We start from the raw sequence: 21,633 nt of genomic DNA, 5'->3' as shown, positions 1-21,633 counted from the left end.
ATTAATCAAGACATAGCCTCAAAACACAAATTTAAGCCTTGGCATTCAAGTATTTTTGAGGAAAGCCTTTAAATGCAGCTCAAAAGGGCATCTCCCTGCCTACAGACAAGCCATTCAAAAGGGGTAGAGTGTATTTAGATAAGTCTACTGTCTATTCACTAAGAAAAAAAATCTTCTTGCTGGTCTGCAGCATGTTCTTTACTTTCTGTTAATCACAAATACTATCCCTCATAAGTTACAGAGTGAAAAAAAAAAAAAGAAAAAGGCTGAAGAATAGGAGAGAAAATGAGTCAGAGTCTTTTGATTTAATGCAACTATAATCTAAAGAGCCTGAATTTGGGAAAGGTAAATCTGAACCTGCAAGAAGAAATAAAACTATTTTAGTTAAAAATATTAAAAATGGACAGGCTACACAAAAGTGGGAATTTGAAGGGGACTTATGAAAAACAGGGAGAGCAACTTTTTAAAGAGGCAGAGAGAGACAGGACAAGGGGGAATGGTTTTAAACTAAAAGAGGGGAGATTTAGATTAGAAAGAAATTCTTGGCTATGAGGATAGTGATGGCACAGGTTGCCCACAGAAGTCTGGCTGCCCCATCCCTGGAAGTGTTCAAGGCCAGGCTGGACAGGGCTTGGAGCAGTCTGGTCTAGTGCAAGGTGTCCTGCCCATGGTTGGAGAGTGGAACAACATGCCTTTAAAGTCCCTTCCAATCCAAACCTTTCTATGATTCTGTCTCAAATGCTGGAATAAACTGCCTGCTCACAAGAAAAAGGATTTAAGACAAAATCTGCATAAGGCCTTTTGCATCCACAAAAGCTAACCTAAAAAACTGAGCTACTTTTCTGGAAGCCAGTAAAACTCCAAGACTAAAAAGCTGGAAACAGAGAGAAGTATTCCCCAAAGGAAACAGAAGAGATTTGGGGGACAAAAGTAAACACAGCAGAATATTGGTACCAGGAGAGGTATGAAGATGGAAGCAAAGCTTGCAGATCTGCAAGCTTGCTGCAATAAATCACATAAATTGGGATGTGAAAACATTTATTAATCATTTAAATGTAATGCCTGAGAAACCAAGACAACACAAATCTCACCAGGCTCAGGAAACCAGCCACTAAACCTTGATGGACAAACACTGGACTCCGCAGACCTTCCAAAGGGCCAAAGGCTAGCCCAGAGCTCAAGGCAAAACAGGGGAACTCACAGAAGATTGAGGCAGACACTTTACAGCCAAATTTGCTCTAATGGATGCATCAAATATGTGAGCTCTTCTACAAAAGCCATGGAGCATTTTTTGGGTTTGCTTTTAATCTAAAATGATGATGATTATGGTGGTGACAGAACTTAAATTCAGAAAATCCCAATTACAGTGCTCAGAAAGGAAACTGAAGATCAGCAAGAGAACCAAACAAATCAGGCAGTGCAAGTGAGTATGTGGATAAGAAAACCTCTTGTCTCTCTGCTCTTATCCTGCAAACAAAGAATAACCTGGAAATATTTTACTGACTACACCTTGTCAGAGAGTATCAGATGACTCACAGTAACCTGAAAACAAAAAATTCTTTTAAATATTAATTTTAACAGCTAGTGGCTTGTCTGCTTGTTTCTATGTTCATAATCAGGTATTATCCACAGGACAGCGGACGTCTGTATTCTGCCCAATTATGAAAGTCTAGCCTGTTTTCCCCTCAAGACAGACTCCCTGTAAAGCCTCATTTCCATTTATTTTATTAGGAAGCATTAAGAAGCATTGATTGGAATCATCAGTTTAAAAAAGAAATAAGTTAAAAATTAACAACTTCTGGACATGAGAAGAAAAAGAGGCATAGACATCCATGGGGAGAAGGGAATGGAATACTCGAGAAGAATTATGCTTAATATTCCTACATGGAAATATTATCCAGCCAAAAAAAAAAAAAAAGTGCTTTCTTTTATTAATGATTGTGCATCACCTATAAAAAACAACAGGCTTGTATGGTGGTAAAAGCTCCGAAGCATAATTAAAGTTTCCAAATCAGTTCCTCAGAGACAGCACATGCCAGAAGGGAAGAACAGGTATCCACACTGAAAATAATTCCCATTTCATGTGTTCCAGTGTCAACCCACTTCTGCTTATTCAAGACTGTAGTAGACACCCATGACCTGCACCCCCCTCCCACTCTACTGATGAGCAGAGAGAAGTGCTACAGATATCACAGTCTGGCCCTTCATTTTCAAATTTTCTAAGAGTACCACACATCATCTGAGGATTTTTATACTACTGTGAGGGATACCACATGAAAACTCACAGTGATATTTTCCTAATGAAGAAGGCTTTACTTGCTAGAGAAAAAAACAAAAGCAGGGAGAATCTTTTCAGCTGTGTCTGAAATTACTTACAGAATGAAACTGCACAAGGGGCTGAGCTTCCTTTTCTCAGGATCTATTTACTTCCTCTGTTGGCTGAGCTGAATTTCCATCAGGCAACACTTTTTACAGTATTGCTGAAAGAGGAAATTTTTCCTACTCCTATATTTGCTTTCCCTTGCCAAGACTCCAAACAGCAACCTGGAGGTGAGGGTGTTCAGCCTGGGAGAAGAGAAGGCTCCAGATACCTTAAAGCTCCTGCCAGTGGCTGAAGAGGCTCCATGGGAGCTGGAGAGGGACTTTGGACAAGAGCCTAGAATGACAGGACAAGAGGGAATGGCCTTCCACTGCCAGAGGGAAGGGTTAGATGGAATATTGGGAAAAAAATTTTCTCTGTGAGGGTGGTGAGGCCCTGGCACAGGTTGCCCAGAGAAGCTGTGGCTGCCCCATCCCTGGATATGTTCAAGGCCAGGTTGGATGGGGTTGGAGCAACTTGATCTGCTGGGAGGTGTCCTGCCCATGGCAAGGTGTGCGAACTGGATGATCTTTAAGGTCCTTCCAGCCCAAACCATTCTATGATTCCTGTGACCTGTTACAGTAGGATTCACACAAGTACTTTTCAACATCAAAATCAATTTTAAAAAAAGGAGACTGTAGGGAGAAGAAACTGCTTTGCTCATGAGAGTTAGGAAGGCAGGAAAACAAAACCATTCTATGATTCTATGATTAGATGAGAATGCAGGACAGAACAATTGCTTAAAGCAAGAGACTGCATGAGTGCACACAATTCAAAGAGCATAAATTAAAACCATGTGAATACAAACCATCACTTGTTGAAATCCACTGGGTAGTAAACTGTTCTTCACATTTAGTGAAGTTCACCTCAGTTTAAGGAGAACTGGTTAAGCCTCCTGCTTAAACAACTGCTGCAAGATAAACCTAAACCAACTTTAGCCTTAAAACACAGAAACCTGTCTGATTTGATTTCCTGCAGTCAGTAGAAGATGAGTCTTAATCCTCCAGAGTGAATCAGAACAGAAGTACACGGATTTCTGTGGGAGATACTATTACCTTCAGTTATTTATTCAGTTATTTGTTACCTTCAGTTTATTAATGTAGCTTCTCATTTAGCAACAACAGTGAACATGCAACAGCTATTTTCATTAGCAGCAATTATACTACAGAGAAGTTGTGTTGTTTATCTTTTAGATTCCTGTGCAGCTCACTTGAATTACACAGTCAGGGACTGCCCAGGCTACGACTTGTTCTGCTTGATCAGTTTGGTACAGAAGGTGCACCTGCTACCAAACATTAAACACAGTCTTATGACAACAATTAATTCACCTCCCTCTAGTGAAGAACATTATTTTTTCAAACAGGATTCCCTTGCTACATCAGCCTCTGAGAAGGGTTGTGGGCCCATCATATGGAAGAACTTCTAAGAGCATAAGAAAACAGTAGAAAGTTGTGGACAGTTAGAGAGTCTGTATTTTGGGAAGGTCATAATCTCACCAAGCATTCTCAGCTTGTGAAGAGGAGCTGCTTGTCTGAGACAAATCCTTACCTTCATGTTTTTTTTGTAGTACCCACCTCTTTCTTATAAATTACAAAAAATACTTACCATCTAACCATCAGTCCAAGCTCCATGAAGTTTTTCAGGTTAGGAAGAGTTTGCCTTAGATCTGGAGTACTCAGCCCGTGCTGGTATCTAAGCTACAAAACCAGAAAAAAAATTCCTAAAATTAGCACAGTTTTCCAAATGCCAAAGAATACATCATTGTGGTCAGTTAAGTCACTAGGTTTTTAGAAAGTTTAGGATGATTATCCAGCAGTTCCAAGGTATTTATTCCCCTTAAGAAAATGGTCTATTTACTACATGTATTAGGAAACCCACCCAAGAACAGAGACAAAATAATCAGTCAACCTGACTCTTAAACCTCCTTACACTTTCTCCATTTCCTATCTGCAACAGGAGAGCAGGTTTACAGCTTAATAAAAATACAGCCATTACGGGAAGACACCAAATTTCATCACAATGTTCTGTATTCATGAATTCCAAATATTAATTTGTGTGTACCTGTCAGTCTGAGTGTAATTTGTGTGTACCTGTCAGTCTGAGTGTATCAGTGTATACTGGAATCAGTAATGGAATTATTACAGTAAAATCAATGAGTAAAAATACATATTTTCACACAGCTGATCAATATCTGTGATCCTTACACAGTTTACATAGCATTTAAACACCTGTTATCAGTATCATAATTAAATCCAGCACCCAAATCACTTCACTAAGATGCTACTTAGCAAAGGGAAAGGCTTTAAACACTGACATACTTTAACCTGAATATTGACTCCTACAAGTTGTTCTTAGGTCATCCACATGACATAACTGTCACTGGTGAGAATTATAAACTCTGTGGTTAACAAATTAAAATACCTCTGAAGAAAACAGCACATGGAAGGGAAAACACTTTGTCTTTCAAGTTTGAATCTCAAAATTTCAGGGAAATTTTGCAGAGAAATGTATCCCTTGTGTGGTTAAAATAAGAAAAAAGAACCAAAACCCTACGTTCCAGTAACTCTAAGGCTGCTGGAATGATGCACTACCAATTTAATAAGCAGTTCTCAGCATACATTAACACACTTTAGAAGTCTCTGCTGGACTCCAACACAGGCACACACAGGAACTGCACAAATTTAGTGCTGATAGAGCTACTTGCTGAAACATGAAGAGTCTCACTCAAAGTTAAATTTCTTTTGTTTAGAATCACACACCTGTTTCCACAATTCCTGACAGCAAGATGCAGGAAAGTATCAGAGGTTTCAAAAATTTTTGACTTCTCCCAAACAATCAGTTTTGCAGAGAAAAAGACTCCTGAAATTGGGAATAATTTTTGTGCTTGTCTGAGTTTCAGAAAGAATAATTACTTTGGAAGAAAAATCACCCTCAGTACCGCATTGTACAACAGCTGGCCATTTATTACAGTTTATTATTTCCATATGGACAAAGCCAAATCATATGGTGGGCTTGGGCTCATATTTTCTGCTACAATGACAGAACCTGGATTAAGACAACCATACAATATAAATTACAAAACCATCACCCCATTCTCCTGATGGGATTATAGTGGAATTCATTAACTGGAGAATTAGCCTGGAGCAAAGAAATAAAAAAGAAAGAACCCACCAACTCAAAAACTTTACATTTGTTTCTCTTCTAACAATGAAAAGTCCACGGAATACCCCTTTTTATAGTCATTCTTACATTTTAAGGTTTCAGAGCATAAAAATAAGGTGGATTAAGGGATCTCTTCAACAGCCAAGATTAGAAGAATTCATGGGAGACCCCAGTATCCAAATATGAGCAAAACCATTGCTTCTACTAAAATTTTCATATTTCCAACAGTAGAGATGCATAATAAGTAAAGTTAGGATGCAAGTTTCATGAAACCCCTAGAAAAAGTTATTATTTAATTTCATACACTGCGTACTATTTGGCTTTGTAATTGATTAAAAGCAAATTGATTACTGCCTTGTGTCTGCATCAATACAAGCTGCTGCTGCTGGATTTACAAACCCAGGAATCCCTGAAAAACTTATCTGCCTTCTAGGAACAGAAAAAAACATTCAAAAATCAGCTGATGAATTGGGTTTTAGTGTGGATTCAAAATTATCAACACATGAACACAGCAAAGGTTAACTCCTGCTTGGCATAATTCTGTAGTGGTCTCACATATCCTGACAAAGAAATCTCTGCTTTGCTGCATGATGCGGGCCACTACAGATACAACACCAAACAAATGTGAACAAGGAGCTGAAAGGAGTTTAAAAACAACTTTTTTTTACTTCAAAGACCAGAATTCCTCTTCCTCCTCCCCTTAACCTCTGACAATGTAAAATAACAAATATTAGTAAGGACTGGTTTTTTTCCCCAATCCATAAAGCATTTCTCATACACGTTCCCTTAAGTTTAATTTTTTTAACATCCAACACCACACATGCAGGGCTAGTTAATCCACCTCATCCAATAAACAGTAAGGCTCTGAACAACATTCATAAGGACTGAATCCAGAGGGGGCCATGGAGATATACCAAGGGTTGCTGGAGCACCTCTGCTCTGGTGACAGGCTGGGAGAGCAGGAAGTGTTCAGCCTGGAGTAGAGAAGGCATTAGGGAGACCTCAGAGCCCCTTCTTGTGCCTAAAGGGGCTCCAAGAGCTGGAGAGGGACTTTGGACAAGGACCTGAAATGACAGGACAAGGGGGAATGACTTCAAACTAACAGAGGACAGGGTTAGATGGAATACTGGGAAGGAATTCTTGGCTGCGAGGGTGGCAAGGCCCTGGCACAGGTTGTCCAGAGAAGCTGGGGGTGCCCCAGCTTTGGAAGGATGGAGCCTCAAGGCCAGGCTGGATAGGGCCTGGAGCAACCTGATCTAGAGGAGGTTTCCCTGCCCATGGCAGGAGAGTGGAATTGGATGATCTTTAAGGTCTGTTTCAGTCCAAACTATTCTATGAGTTCCTGTGACTTGTAGGATTCACACAAGTACTTCTTAACATCAAAATCAATTTTTAAAAAGAGAAAAATGTAGGCAGAAGCTGCTTTGCTCAGAAGAATTAAGAGGGCAGGAAAACAAGAGCAGACAGAGGTAACCATGTGCTGTATTGATTCTCCTAAGAACCTGTTCAAATTTCAATTGTCACTATTAAAAGTCACCCATCTCCACACTAAGTTTCCACTGCAATAATTTTCAAAAGCAGCATTTTATTCAAGATTTTAAAGATCTGATTCAGGATATTACAGACCCAGCCATCCAAAAAAATGTTCCTATTCTAACTGGAGTGAAGAGGTGTCCCAGATTTGTGTTCACATAGAACACCATGTATTCTCCACAGAACTTTGAGTAAATCATTAATGATGTTCTAGTGATAAAATATTAATTCTGATTTCTACACCAATATTTAGCTCTTATGCACAGCTTTGTTTTCCCAAGTGCTACTCTCATGTTTGTTACTAACTTACTCCACAGAAACAAGGTATAGGAGACAAGATGCATCATATTTTATGAACAGTTCAAGGCAGAAGAATTTAAAGAATTATATGTACAAGAAATCTCAAAAAATAGGATAATACATTTACTTTAAGGCCAACTTCTCTACAGAAAACCAGCTAATCATAGCAGTGGGTATTTTCTATTATACCTATATATTCCAACATCACAGAAAACCATAAATGGTAAAATAAGCTGCATATAAAACAGTGGTTCTCACAGGAAAAGGTAGATTTAGTCTTTAAAAACCTGTATCAGCTTTCTAAGATAGTGTTTAAAGACTAAGTTTCCTTTAAAAACTAATGCCAACAAAACCACAGCATTAGCTGTAGGTGAGGCATGACAAACTGAAGTTAAATTGTAACAAAACAAGCATAATTATTTTACACTCTAAGATGAGAAAAAATAATATTCAGCTTCTCCAGTTTCTACCTGTATTTCCTTCTCTGCAATGGTCTGAACTTACACTGGAAGGTAAATGAGTGAACCAGCAGTGAACAGCTCCAATCTGAGCATCTCTACTCCACTGCCAACCAAACAGCTTCCAAGGATTCAATTCATCAACTGGACTGTTAGACTTCAAAATCATGACCTAAAATCATGTTAGACAACAGAAAAGCTTACTGCCTTCCTAAAGGTAACAATTCCACAGCAAAATGTTCATTCATCAAATCTACCAGTAGAGATACATCATTTGTTAACTAACTAAAATACAAATCTGAAAAAGCTCAGTTACTTTCCTATAAAGTCTAGAAGAAGTACTAGGACTACTGAAGTTTTTCAATCCAATAGGCTTTAAAAGAAACCATTTAATTATCTTCCTATTACTGGGTAATTGCAGGTTACACCCAAGATTGAAATTAGGAGATTTGCCACTCTACATGCCTGCTCTTAAGAAAAACAATGATATCCTGCATTTATGTGCAAAAAACAACTGTCCACTTCCTACCCTAATTCTTGCAGCAGTATTTCATGACTAATGGTATACAAGCACATACATTTACTTCCAGCCAGAAACCACAGAGTACCTGGGCTCAATTATCTTTTTTTGGGGGGGGAGTGCAGAACTGACTCCAATTCTAACCTCATCTGTTCATCATTGTTCACATTGTTTCCCCAGCCATATTCATCTTGTTCTAAGCCATGTGGAAGCTGTCTAACAGCCAGAATATGTTATTAAAGCTCAAAATAGCAGCCCCTTTAGTACATATTGTGCATAATATTCAAGTCCATGCCAAAATCTGCTGTATTTTGGACTTCTCTTAGTCCCCATTGCAGGCAACTGGTTCTTGATGTTGTAGCAGTACCTGTACCTACACAACAGGTGGACTCAACCCACTATTACACTATGCAAAGATCTTGCAGTATTAAGGCAGACAAATTCAATTTTGAATTATTTTCAGCTATCTGAGGAGTTTCTCTTGATAGCATCAAGAATTTCAAAAAAACATCTGCTCCACAAATGTGAAAACCTACAGAGAAAAATAGAAGCAAAACTATTGTTTCAATCAAATTTGCAGAGCTGGTCACAAGCCAAGCATTTTCACAAGGTTTTCAGAGAATGTCAAACACTGAAATATTAAGAATGTCAAACAGAAATATTAAGTTTTAGAAGTTTTAATAAAATGACATAGTTAATTGTTTTACAAGATCCTGGGTGACTTTGTCAGAGTAGAACAGAACACTGGCAGAGATTCAGATTACTAAGCACTGCAATAAAGAAAATGGGAAGTGTTGTTATAATGCCTGTTGCTATATAAACAACTATGGGGGATCACTGAAATAAGGCCTGCTGCTATATAAACAGTTGTGTGTGTTTATATCTTTTGGGAGCAATTATAAAATTTTTTGCTTGCCTTTGTTTTATTGAATCTGGCTGGTTGTTCTAGCTCTGAATGCCTAGGTGGGTTTACTGAAAAACCCTTAAGCTACAACATTACTGAAACATGTTGTGGTATCAACAGCTCTTTAGATAATGTACCTCCAAACTCAGCATCTAAAAATCATTTTCATTTTTCATACTTCAAAAGACTATCAGTAAGCATCAATTACAGTTTGGAAGTAAACATAACAAAAGGGTTTTTAAAACTTTTTTAAGATTCTTGGGGAAGTAGGAGCTGAAAAAAGAAAAATAACCACTGTGATTTTAACAAGTCTTGAAGTTCTCAATCTTGCTTACAGAAGGAGCAAATAGAGGACTGCTACAGTAGTGACAGCCCTCATCCAAGCAAAAAGTGCTCAAATATAACAGCTATTTCAACAGATATTATGACTTATCTTTATATGCCTGTATCCATCTCCCAAAGTTACACCTGAAAAGCAGATGTTTACTTTGCAACTCAGTCAAGAGAATTTAACTAACAAGAAAGCAAGTTACACCCACATCCTTGAAGATCCATCTCCTTCATTAATCCATTGAGCATACTCTTTCAAATTCCACAAGCCAACCCAGCGTGCCTAAAGCCTTCACTAAAACCATCTTAAAAGACTCCCATCGCAATTTTGATATAGCAATAGCAAATAAGGCACACAAACAGCAACCAAGGCAGTAAGAGGAGATAACTGCATTTTATGCTATACCATTGAAGGATACTTACAATCAGTTATTTTTAAAGTATGCTTAGTCTGAACTAACCTGATTTGTCCCACATTTACAAGGGAGATGCTGATATCAAAAGGATAATTTCCAGGTATCACAAAATCCTAGAATGGTTTGGGTTGGAAAGGACTTTTAAGCTCATCCAGCCCTAACCCCACCACCATGGGCCTAGATACCTTCCACCAGACCAGGCTGCTCCAAGACCTGTCCAGCCTGGCCTCAAACACTTCCAGGGATGGGGCAGCCACAGCTTCTGTGGACAACCTGTGCCAGGGCCTCACCATTCTCACAGCCAAGAATTTCTGCCCGATATCCCATCTAACCCTGCCCTCTGGCAGTGGGAAGACATTCTCCCTTGTCCTGTCATTCCAGTCCTTCTCCTGGTCTCTTGGAGCCCCTTTAGGCACTGGAAGGGGCTTTGAGGTCCCCCTGGAGCCTTCTCTTCTCCAGGCTGAATCCCCAACTCTCCTGGCTGTCTCCAGAGCAAAGGGGCTCCAGCCCTTGGAGCATCTCTGTGGCCTCCACAGGACTTGCCCTAACAGGTCCATGTCCTTGTGATGCTGAGGGCCACCCACTCTCTCACTCTGACCTGTAACAGTGGCAACTAACACTGGAGATGCTACACAGTCCCTGGACCAAGACAGTCACTAGTACAGTTCATAAATGTTCATTTCTACATAAGAGAAAAATGTCCTCAGAGAGCTCTGGCTGATTCAGCTCTCACAAACTGCATCAAATTGAGATGGAAACTTTTTCTCACCACTGGTTCCTCCTGCCCCAAAAACAGCCTGTCTCCTTTCCTCTCCTCTCAGCCTGGAGAATTTTAATTCATTTCCATCTGAAAGGCAGGGAAAATTCATGCATGAAATCTACATACAGGAATGGTTCAGAAGTGATCAGGGAAACTATATTCTCATCTGATAACAGACCTACTTCCCTTTTACCTTCTTTGATTTGTCCTGGAATTACATTAAGCTGCTTCTTTCTCTTGCATTAACCAAAACACAAAGTCTGATCTTTATTCAAAGACAGCAGCACCCTCAATTCTAAATGCACAGCAACTTTTACTATTCTGCCAAACATTTATGAAGCAGTTTTCTTCTTATTCTTACAATTTCAGCAATATTTAATATTGGATTTTGGTTTCACAGCAATAGTGTTTACTGGAGATAGACCTCAAGAAAATAAGGAAATAAGAGTATGTGTTTGAGTACACTGTAGAACTGAACATTTAGGTAAGCCAAAAAGCTGCATTTCCTCAAGAACTCTCTCACTGCTATATATAAAACTCTCCTTGAGAGTAAACACAAGAGAAGTTTATTCTCCCTCCAGAGAGGTCTCAAACATTAACCTTCATGGTTTCAGCCTGGTGTCCAGTAAGGGGAACCATTGTCAAAGACAGGCTGTGGGAGCCACTCATATAAGTAAAGTATTCCTGTAAAACTTAGCAGTTATTGGGCTTGTTACAAAAACCAACATATATGGGCCCCCATGCCTATAAAGGTACACCTCATATGCCATGACTGTTTCATAAAAGAACATTTAAAAAGGCAATTTGGAAGATAGAGCAGTTACCAGCCTCCAAAAAGTTTCCCCCACTCCCCAGTGAAGCACTCAAATAACTAAAACCATGTTTACTGCAGTCTTGCTGTATTTATAGCTTGATGAGATGAAACTATAGAGCACATAACCTTTACAGATTCAGGTCAGAGCTTCTCAAAAGGCTTCAGTATCACTAACTGATGTTCACTGGAAATTGATGTTCACTGTTTATAGGAAATGGGTACACTTATTTCCTATTACTTCATTCAGGCTGAGCTTTTGTATTAAAAATCATTACATCGGGCACAGAACAAGAGGTTAGACATGCAAAAGTCAAAAGGGGAAAGATAAGTAACATTCTGTGCCTCCACCTTCAACATTAAATTTTCTGTGTGTGTTTAGCTCCCCAAATGTAATCTGTATACCTGAAGTTTGCTTTTTACCTACATATGAACCTATGGATACCAGAAGGGCAATATTCTCAGGGAATACCCAGGTATGTACAGAGAACTCTCCCATCCTGTCCTGGATGGAAACCAGAGAAAATGTATGGTTAGGGTTATAGTGCTACACACTCCTCCTCCACTTCTCTGTTACTTTCACATTGTAATAAATCCACTCCAAAACCAGGTAATTTTCACATATGACATCAGTTCAGCTCTACTCTCTACCTTAAAATGTTACAGGAAAGGAACCCACAGAATTATTTCAGTGGGCAAACAATGAGCTCCATTAGCTGTTGTAAAATCTTTCAGCTATTTGCTCTTTCATGTTGTGTTGGGAAAGCCCTTATTTAAAATAGGTGAAATTGAGTTCCTGGCCATTCATTCATCCATCCAGGTTTGTGATCCCAGCTCTTTCAGGTAAAAAGGCTTTGGCTTCAAGAAAGCTTTACTCAAAGAGCAAGTGATTCAGCCCATGACACAGAGCTTAAATGGAAGAAGAATTTGGGGATTCTCTGCTCCCAGCCACATCTTGCATTTCAGTTGAACTGCTTTCCAGGTATCTATTACATTACTGTCAGTGAAAAAAAGAGACTGATTTCTAAAAAAAGATAGATTGTAAATCAAATGGAAAGCCCTCTCATTTGAGGAGTACAGAATGGACAGTTTAACCTATGAAAGCCTTGCTTCCTATCAGGATAACACCAGTATTCAGTGAACTCCACTTGGCAGTAAGGCACACCAACACAGGAAATGGTTTCCCATATGATGGATGATATTTCAAACTTAAAAGCTGAGGTCAGAGAAGACAGTTCAGCACTGGTCTTCCTGAAAACATCAATCTATATGTGTTAAACTGAAGCAGAGCTTGGTTTTTTCCTAATTACAGAATATTAACTCCATGAATTACACACAAGACCAGCAAAGAGAAATGCAATAACCCCTTTAGTATTTCCAGTCTCTTGAAAAACAAAACACTTTAAGTTCTGGATTTCCAAACATTATGGACTGACCAAAAAGTGAATGAGCCCATACATATCAGAGCCTTTTATTCCATTTGTTGGAGAACAACTTACTCTAAACTTCAACCCCAGTTTATAAAAAACATGAAAGGCATTTATGGATGATTAAGTAGCTGACATACCAAAAGTATTCAAAGTAGGTTTTGTGCCCTGGTGTGCCAAATCTTATGCACAGAAGTATGAGACCAACCCTGACCAAGGAGGACAAAACATACATATTAAACTATACAACAGAAGAACACAGGATGTGGGGGGAAATGTGAAAATAACAGAGGCTCAGGGACAAAAAAATCTGAACCCCACAAGTCACAGATTGTCACTTGCTTGCAAATAAGAGATAAGAATTTTTATGCATTAAAACAAGTGAAGTTTTAAGAAATTAGGTGCATTTTACCATAATTTCTTTTTCCCATTAAGAAAAGGGCCACATGGCAGAAAGAGAGAAGGCTCTGAAGGAAGAAACAGGCCTACCAAGCAGGACCTGGAAATCCACAGATGTGAACACTTTGTATTTGAATGTCCAGCTTTGCCTCTAGTGCACACACCAACTGTTAAGAAAAACTATACACTGCAGCTTTTTCCTACACTAATACATTGAGCCAGGGCTTGATAACAGATTTCCCACCTCCCTATCTCTTTCAATTTTGTAACATGGAACTTTTATACACTACAAAGCAGCTGAATCTGGCAGACAACATGTGTTTATGTCAGATTAACTATATCAGGAATCCATTTGCATTTTGTATACTCAACTTCTGTTCTATTTTAAAAACATACTCATTTTTTTAGCAATTCTTTTAGTCTGAAGAGCTAATGCACAGAGATGATGACAGCTACACAGTACAAAAGCTATGTAATACACAGAAAATGCCTGCAAGGCTGGTCCCACAAAATAATTTTGGAGAACTGACTCTAAGTACAGCTGGTGATGCCACCTCTCCTATCCATAGAAACCCGTAACAGTCTGGGTTAGAAAGGACTTTTAAGCTCATCCAGTCCTACCCTCCCCCACTATGGACCTAGATACCTTCTACTAGACCAGGCTGTTCCAAGACCTGTCCAGCCTGGCCTCAAACACTTCCAGGGGTGGGGCAGCCACAGCTTCTCTGGGCAACCTGTGCCAGGGCCTCAGCACTCTCACAGCCAAGAATTTCTGCCCAGTATCCCATCTAATCATGCCTCTGGCAGTGGGAAGCCATTCTCCCTTGTCCTCTAACTCCAGGCTCTTCTCCAAAGTCCCTCTTCAGCTCTTGGAGCCCCTTCAGGCATTGGAAGGGGCTCTGAGGTCTTCCTAAAGCCATCTCTTCTCCACTCTGAACAACCCAAGCTCTCCCAGCCTGTCCATATATGAGAAGTGCTTCATCCCTCCAGTCACCCAACCACACTGGTCATCCCACCACAGCTGCAGGAGCCTCCAGCACTGCCTGGGCTTAGGCTGCAGGTGCCAGGATCTGTATGGGTTGAACATCCAAGACCTGCTCCTTCATAGAGCAAGTTCATATTGGTATTTGCCTATAGACAAGGATAGGCAGGCTTTCAGCTGAATGAAAGCCAGGACTTCAGTTACAGCTAATCCAGCCTCATTTCAACCTATTTTTTCTTGGCATGGGTGATAGGAAAGGAAAAAAGAAAGCCTTTCCAAAAAGTTTGCAAAAAACATACATTTTTTTGAATTCTCCAATTCTAAATGATCTGGCTAAATATCAGCCCACTGTTACCCTGGGAAAGTTTCAGGAATGAAACCTCTCCTAAGAGCTTTTGGCTCTACACAGCTGGAGAAGGTACTTTGTGGTGTTTCAGGTGCAGTCTCTTCCTCTTAAATTGAAATGAAAGCCTGGCACTTGACAAGACAAGGACTAGGCTCTGGCTTCAACCTTTGCTCTTTCAAGAACACTTTTCTGTATGCAGCTGAACTGGCCTTGGATTCAGACAGTGCATTCTTTCTGAACTGTGTGTTTTATGATCTTAGTTTAGGGGCCTCATAAAAGATGTAGAGTGCAAGTCACAGTATCCTGCACTCAAAGGGCCATAACCACTGCATGTACACCACTACTCACAGGATTCTTTAAAGACACTTCTGCTCCTTAGTGTTTATTGCCAAAACAAATTCTAGGCCTAACATTTCTGCTGTTCAACTTCCCATGGAAAAGCTTTTAGTTTGTGTTATAGAGCTGATTTTCTCTCATGTTTGATAGTCTAACAGAACCAGAAACTGAACCTCTTGCCTCATTTCATGTTTAACAGCTGAGTTTCACTTCAGCCTCTTACATATGGTAATAATAATACTAATACATAAATATTCAACTTTAATTTCATGCAGGTATTAGGAAGATGGCCCTTTAACTACACCTACAATGTAACAAGAATTTTGGTTTTCTTCTATGGTTCTGTGAACGTTACTTTGTGCATTAGACAAGCAACTCACCCCCAAAGCAGCATTCCCAGGAAAGCAGCACTGGCTGCTCAGCTTCTCGAGCAGATTACACAAAGCAGGTAAATGCTACCTGCCACCATGTGGACATGGTGGCCATGGACACACAAGAGGAGGGCCAGACATTACTTACTTACCTGGATCTGTACTCTATTGGTGAGAAAAAGAACATTGGGGGAGCTGACAAGAGAGTATTTTGGTTTTTTTCATATCAAATTGCAAAGTTCATGTGTTGCTAATGACTGTCAGATGAAAGCTGAACTATTCTTTGGCCAGGGCTGAGCAAGTGATGCCAAAGTGAAAAGGAGTATCAGTCTAACACAACACAGTATTGGTCTGACAAAACTAATGAGGATGAGGAAAGAAGCCTTCCTTGTGAAACAATCCTGACCACAGCATTCAGGCTGAACAGGAGAAAAAATAATCTTTTTTTTTCAGTGTAACAAGTTCCACAGGTTTCACTAAACTTGGAAGTGATGCCAGGAAAGTGATGCTCTGTCTGACACCATATGCAGAGACTCTGCTAACAAACACAACTGTGAACTTTTTACACGGGTAGACAGGGATAGAAAAAGGGGAAGAGATTTAAACTAGAAGAGGGCAGATTTAGATTAGATGCTAGAAATAAATTCTTTACTCAGAAGGTGGTGAGGCCCTGGCACAGGTTGTCCCACCCCTGGAAGTGTTCAAGGCCAGCCTGGACAGGGCTTGGAGCAACCTGGTCGAGGGTTGGTGTAAGGAGGGTGTTGGTCTAGGGAAGGGTTTCCTGCCCATGAGCAAGATGGTCTTCAAATTCCCTTCCAACTCAAACTGTTGTATGATTCTATGAACTGAGGTTAAATTAGACACATTCACTCCTTGGGCTGGCTGTAGGAAAACAAAGAGTTGTAAAATGGTCCAAATGATTTGACACCTGGTTTTACAAGTCTACTTTTCAAGAGCCAAATTATTTAGACAAGGACAGAACACCACCGCTCCTGAGGCCATGTTAAATAAAGCCAGATGGAGATAATGACCAAGGTAACAGCAAAAGAATAAAAGAGGTCTCACAACAGTCATACAGATGCCCTCTGGTTCTGTGGTAAAGCTGAGATAAGACTTAGAATAAGAAATCCAGAAGATTAAGAGGCAAATTAATTTGATGTCATTCAGTGGCTGACTGAAATAGAAAATCATTTGACACATAGATTGTAAATAACTTTACTGCCCCATGCAAGAAAATAGCTGTAATAAACTCCCTTCTCACTGGTACCTAAAGAAAGCAGCTTTACAGCTCTATTGAAATTATGTCCTCTACAAGTAGTCTGGTAACTGGACAAGAAATAATGCCTGTCAAGTATCATGCAAAAGACAACTTCTTGAATACCTAAAGAAATTGGAACTTTGATGAACAAGATGGACAGGCTCTCCTCAATGACTACACATCATAAATGCATGCATTAGACATAATGACCAATACAGGAGAGAAATAATTTAATATAGAATCACAGAATTGTTTGGGTTGGAGAGGGACCTTTAAGCTCATCTCATTCCAAGCCCCTGCCATGGGCAGGGACACCTTCCACTAGACCAGTCTGCTCCAAGCCCCATCCAACCTGGCCTTGGCCACCTCCAGGGATGGGGCAGCCACAGCTTCTCTGAGCAACCTGTGCCAGGGCCTCACAACCCTCAACTTTCTGCGTATACAATTTTGGGCAAGTTATTCTCCCACAGTAACAATGTGTGTGCTCACTAGGGACTCACTCACCTCAGGGAGGATGGTCACTAAATTAAGATCAACTCATCATATACCTACACTGAAGTCAGGCTGAAGCAATTAAGGCTCTGGGAACAAAGGGGAGAGACAGCAAAGCAGCCAGCAAAGCAGCAATAAAGATGCTTTCTTTTTACAGCCCTGAGACTCAAAACTCACAGCCACTACATTCTCAATAACCCCTAATTCAAAGTTTAAAAAAACTAATTAAACTATTGAGATGAAAAAACCTAGAGCAGCAAGACCACTGCCCAAGCACTTGTGAGAGCTCAGTTCCACAAGGTCTCTGCCCCAGCAGAACTGGGTGCCAGCCACACTGTTCAGAACAAAGAGAACTCTGAGAGATGCTATTTGGACACTGTTCTGTGTTCACTTATCATCCACAAAAAACTTCACCAAACTTCAGGTATTTCCTAATATTCATCCACCAGAACAAGAGGTTTTCATGGTATAATCTCAATTATTCCACTGTGAATAGCAGGATGAGAGTTCACTTCTTTCTCCTACTAAAGCCTCAGCTTCCTCAGATACTCCATACACATCCCTAACTCAGGAGCTACAGGGTTTATGGGGCTAGTACTTGCTGAATGCTCTCAGCTGTCTAATGCTTTGGAGAGCTGTGCAATTCACTCCTATTTTAGCAACTCTATTGTACTTCACCTTTGATAATTATAATGATTTTTTTGTAGGTATTATTAGACATAAGTGACTAATTTATCTTTGAAAAAAAACCTGCATTTCTATGCTAGTGAGAGTCAAACAGCTGAAATCTTAAATGGAAATTTACAGCCTTAGATAATGTTATCCAACTCAAAAAGGTCCTCTGTGAACTTTGTCAGGGATGCAATTTTACAAACAGAAAATATGGGTATTGAAACAATTTGTGCTCACATACAGATGGAAGTTATTATGAACTCTTAGAATTAACACACATTGTTTCAACTTTGGAATGTAACAGCAAAGCAAGTTTCTCCAAAAAAAACTCTACCAAGCCAGCACTAGGCTGCTTCTAATTCCAGCTGAATTCTCCTGAGTGCAAGATGTGGTTTCCAGTGTTATTATCCTGCTGTTTTACAAAACAGTACCCCTTTATCTCTAGAAGAGTTTTTATGTCAGTAATTTTATATCAATCCCATCTCACTTCTGCCACACTCTCATTTCTCCTTGCTGCCAGAATTCTAGGTAATTGTAAAAGGAAAAAAAAAAATCTGTGAAATCAGGCGAGCTTATACAAATAATTTCAAAATATTTCTTTAAGTTGATTGAATTTTTCTGGGCTCTTGTTTGTCACAGTGTTCAAAACTTGCATGAATGATTCAAGTGAGGTGACAGAGACCCAGGCTCCTGTTTCCATGCTCCAGTGAAGTCACCAACCACTATTCTTCCCAGAGCACAGAGGGAATTAAGCAACTGATTTACATTTATTCCTGACAAAGAGGACTGGTTTTCTGAATCAAGGTAAACACCTTTTGGGTGATGGTCTGGAGATAAGAGAGAGGCAGCTGCTCATTTTCTGCCCAAAGTTAATTTTTCACACATTCACAAGAACTAAGCATATCTGAACACTTCTCTGAAAGCAGCCATAAGGTCTGCTAAAAGCTATGTAAATTCAACAATTTCAGCATCCCAAGAAACATACAAGAACTCAGACAATCTTGGGTTTTTAGGTCAGGTCAGCCCCAGAGCACAGAGGTTTTACGATGCATTGCTGCACATTACCTACCTGCTCTGCTTTCACAGTGGAATTTCCCCTTGGCAGAACTACATAAAGCAGCAATATTTGACCAAGGACATGAAAACAAAGGTGACTACAACAGTTTATGTGGACATTATAACACTTTCATGATTAAGTAAGTAGTAGAAGCACCCCCAGAAACTCCAATTTACTTTTATTATGTTTTTATATCCAACAGCATACAATCTCAAACATTTACATGGGAATCACTAGTGTTCTACCAACCACTTCGAAGTTTGGCCACTGACTGGCTTGCACCAGCACCAATGACCTCAAGCAGAGCTGCAAACTCTTTTTATACCAATACATACTTAAAGCCTTCATTTACTTTTATGAGTTTAAACATATGCCAGTGATTTCAGAAACCAACTGCAAGGAACTGGAAGGCAACATGGGTGAGTGACCGTGTGTTAACCACCCAGAGTCCTTCAGAAACAGGACAAGAAAATCAGAATGAGAAGTAGGTATAAGAGTGGTAACATCTTAAAGGTGACAAGTCAAGGAGATAAACAGGAAAACAAGTGAAGTGGTGAAAGTTTCTATAAAAAAATACTACAGGCACAAGTGTCAAGTAACCCAAACTACACAAACAGGAAAGACAACCACCCTGGCCTCAATGAAGAATTCATCATTGCAATGAAAAAAATGACACAGCCTCTTGCTTGCATCACATAACTGAATGGCAAACTCCAAAATAAGGCAAAGACAAAGAAGGACTGAAAGGCAAAGGAAGCAGCATCACACTCACAAGTTACAGAATGAACTAGCAAGCAGAGATTAAGGAAAGCATTGTTTTGATAGTAATGAAGAGCAAAGCATTTGAGGGAAAGACTAATCCCTTTTTCTCACTAATTTTCCTTTTGGAGGTCAAGTGTGAACAGCTGGCTGCCATTACCAATACCACCAATAAGGAGGTGTAGTCCAAGATACATTAACAGCCTAGCTAAGCCAATTTCCAAGATTAGTAGGACTCCATTAACTTTGTCCTAAGATATTTTAGCCTTCACGTAATTTTAGAGGTTATTGCCCAAAATACACTAAGTATGGGCAAGTCTGGAAAATGGTAAATGCAATCCAAGCTTAAAAAACAAACAACACAGAAAGACTCAGAAGCTTTACTTCAATTTGGGATAAGGAATGGGAAAAAATGATGGAAGAGAAAACTGGAAAAACAAACAAGAATAGCAGAAACTAAGCATTAAAAGGTCAGATTTTTCAAGAATAAAACTGTAAGACTAATGTAATTTCAAACAGGTTAGAAACAGAAATGTCATATTTCTCTTGGAATTTAAATCTCTTGGCATTTTCTGCTATAATATGCTCACAAGTATGCTGGGGAAATGGTATATTGATGAAGTACAAGTGAATACAGAGAAAGTACACTTTGGGTGTAATAAAGAATGGCTCATGACTACAACTGAAGTGCTGGCAAAATGGGACTCCACCTGGAATAACAGAACCCCAGTTCTATCCAATATTTTAATTAGGTAATCTGGATAGGGCATAGGCTCAGATGGAGCCAGCATAAAGCTGAGACTGAGTTCTCAGCTTTTTTTTTTTTTTTTTTTTGCCACCAAAGCGTAAACATGATTAAGAACAAGAAAGTTCTTTAAGAATACATTCAAGGTACAGCATATAAAATGTGAATTAAACAAATCACCTGCTGTGACAGCTGCAGCTGGTCTGAAGCTGCACAAATAAATTTGGCCATAATGACCCCAACTTGACCAGCCTGGTACATTAAAGAGTAGAGGTAAACAAGTCCCTGGGTAAGACAGTGATAAGTAGGGTTTGAACTCCAGCAGGGGAGCCCAGCCAGTCCCATTCAATCCTGAATGCAGGCACCAGCTGGCCAGTGAGCTGGGTGGGGTTGAGACCCCAGCCACTCAGGTGTTCAAGCATGGGAAATTTGAGCCCCCTATAAAAGGAGGTGTCCATCAATAAACATTGGGTGTTGTCACTTGAACTCGGTGTGTTCGGTGTGTTCACTCCTGTGCCTGTCTCCAGAACTGCAACAAACGTAACAACCTGCACAAATTCAGAATGGAGTGTTGTGTTGCTGTGCAGGAGATACCTGGGGCTGGTGGTTGCACAGAATCATAAGATTTACTCTGCTAGGCTTTTAAGAGTACAAATCTATTGAGAACCCAATGAACTGGAAATAAAAGGACAAGACTTGGGAAGCATTTCTCCCATCCTACTCAATGTTTTGAAAGCAACAGTTGCTCACTGTATCCAGCTTTGGGCATTGCATTTCAAGAAAAATGTGGATTCAGATGGGAGAATCTGAGACAAGAGAAGTGTTGAAAACTGGTTTTTCAATGCATAAAAGTTTGCAAAATGGAAGAGACTTAAATGGATCAGATTATTATAATATATAAACAAAGGCAAGCCAGGTTTGGAATCAATGTCAGAAATTAGCTGTCTTTAGTGGCCAAGACAGTCAAGCACTGGAACTAAGCAGCACTTATATCACAGGTTTTTCTTCACAGAACATCACCAGGGACAGCATAAAAGCAGCTGACTCTGTCCTAGGACTACATACCAATTGAAACAGCCAGGCCTCTTTAAGACCAGCTTTCTGAACATTCTCTGAATTCCATACCAAATGTGTTAGCTGCAGGTATTGCTGCCATCTCAAATACAAGTATGCCAAGTCTCTTCCATTTTTCAGAGTAATAGATGTTGGGGTTTTTTTTTAATACATTAAAAACAA

General features: G+C 39.7%; 1 protein-coding gene across 1 annotated transcript in view; it reads right to left on the bottom strand.

Annotated features, from left to right (window-relative positions):
- UVRAG (UV radiation resistance associated) overlaps positions 1-21,633 on the bottom strand; it is an 86,836-nt gene that overhangs the window by 7,837 nt on the left and 57,366 nt on the right. The window contains exon 14 of the mRNA XM_054270197.1: positions 3,965-4,056. Coding sequence (XP_054126172.1) covers positions 3,965-4,056 — 92 coding nt within the window. The remainder of the gene's footprint in view (positions 1-3,964; positions 4,057-21,633) is intronic.

Source organism: Melozone crissalis, unplaced genomic scaffold (assembly GCF_028551555.1).
Source record: "Melozone crissalis strain CALT ecotype California unplaced genomic scaffold, PUWL_Pcris_2 ptg000009l_1, whole genome shotgun sequence".
Taxonomy (NCBI): domain Eukaryota; kingdom Metazoa; phylum Chordata; class Aves; order Passeriformes; family Passerellidae; genus Melozone; species Melozone crissalis.
The sequence above is the reverse complement of the archived record's forward strand: the minus strand, read 5'-3'. Positions and strand labels throughout refer to the sequence as shown.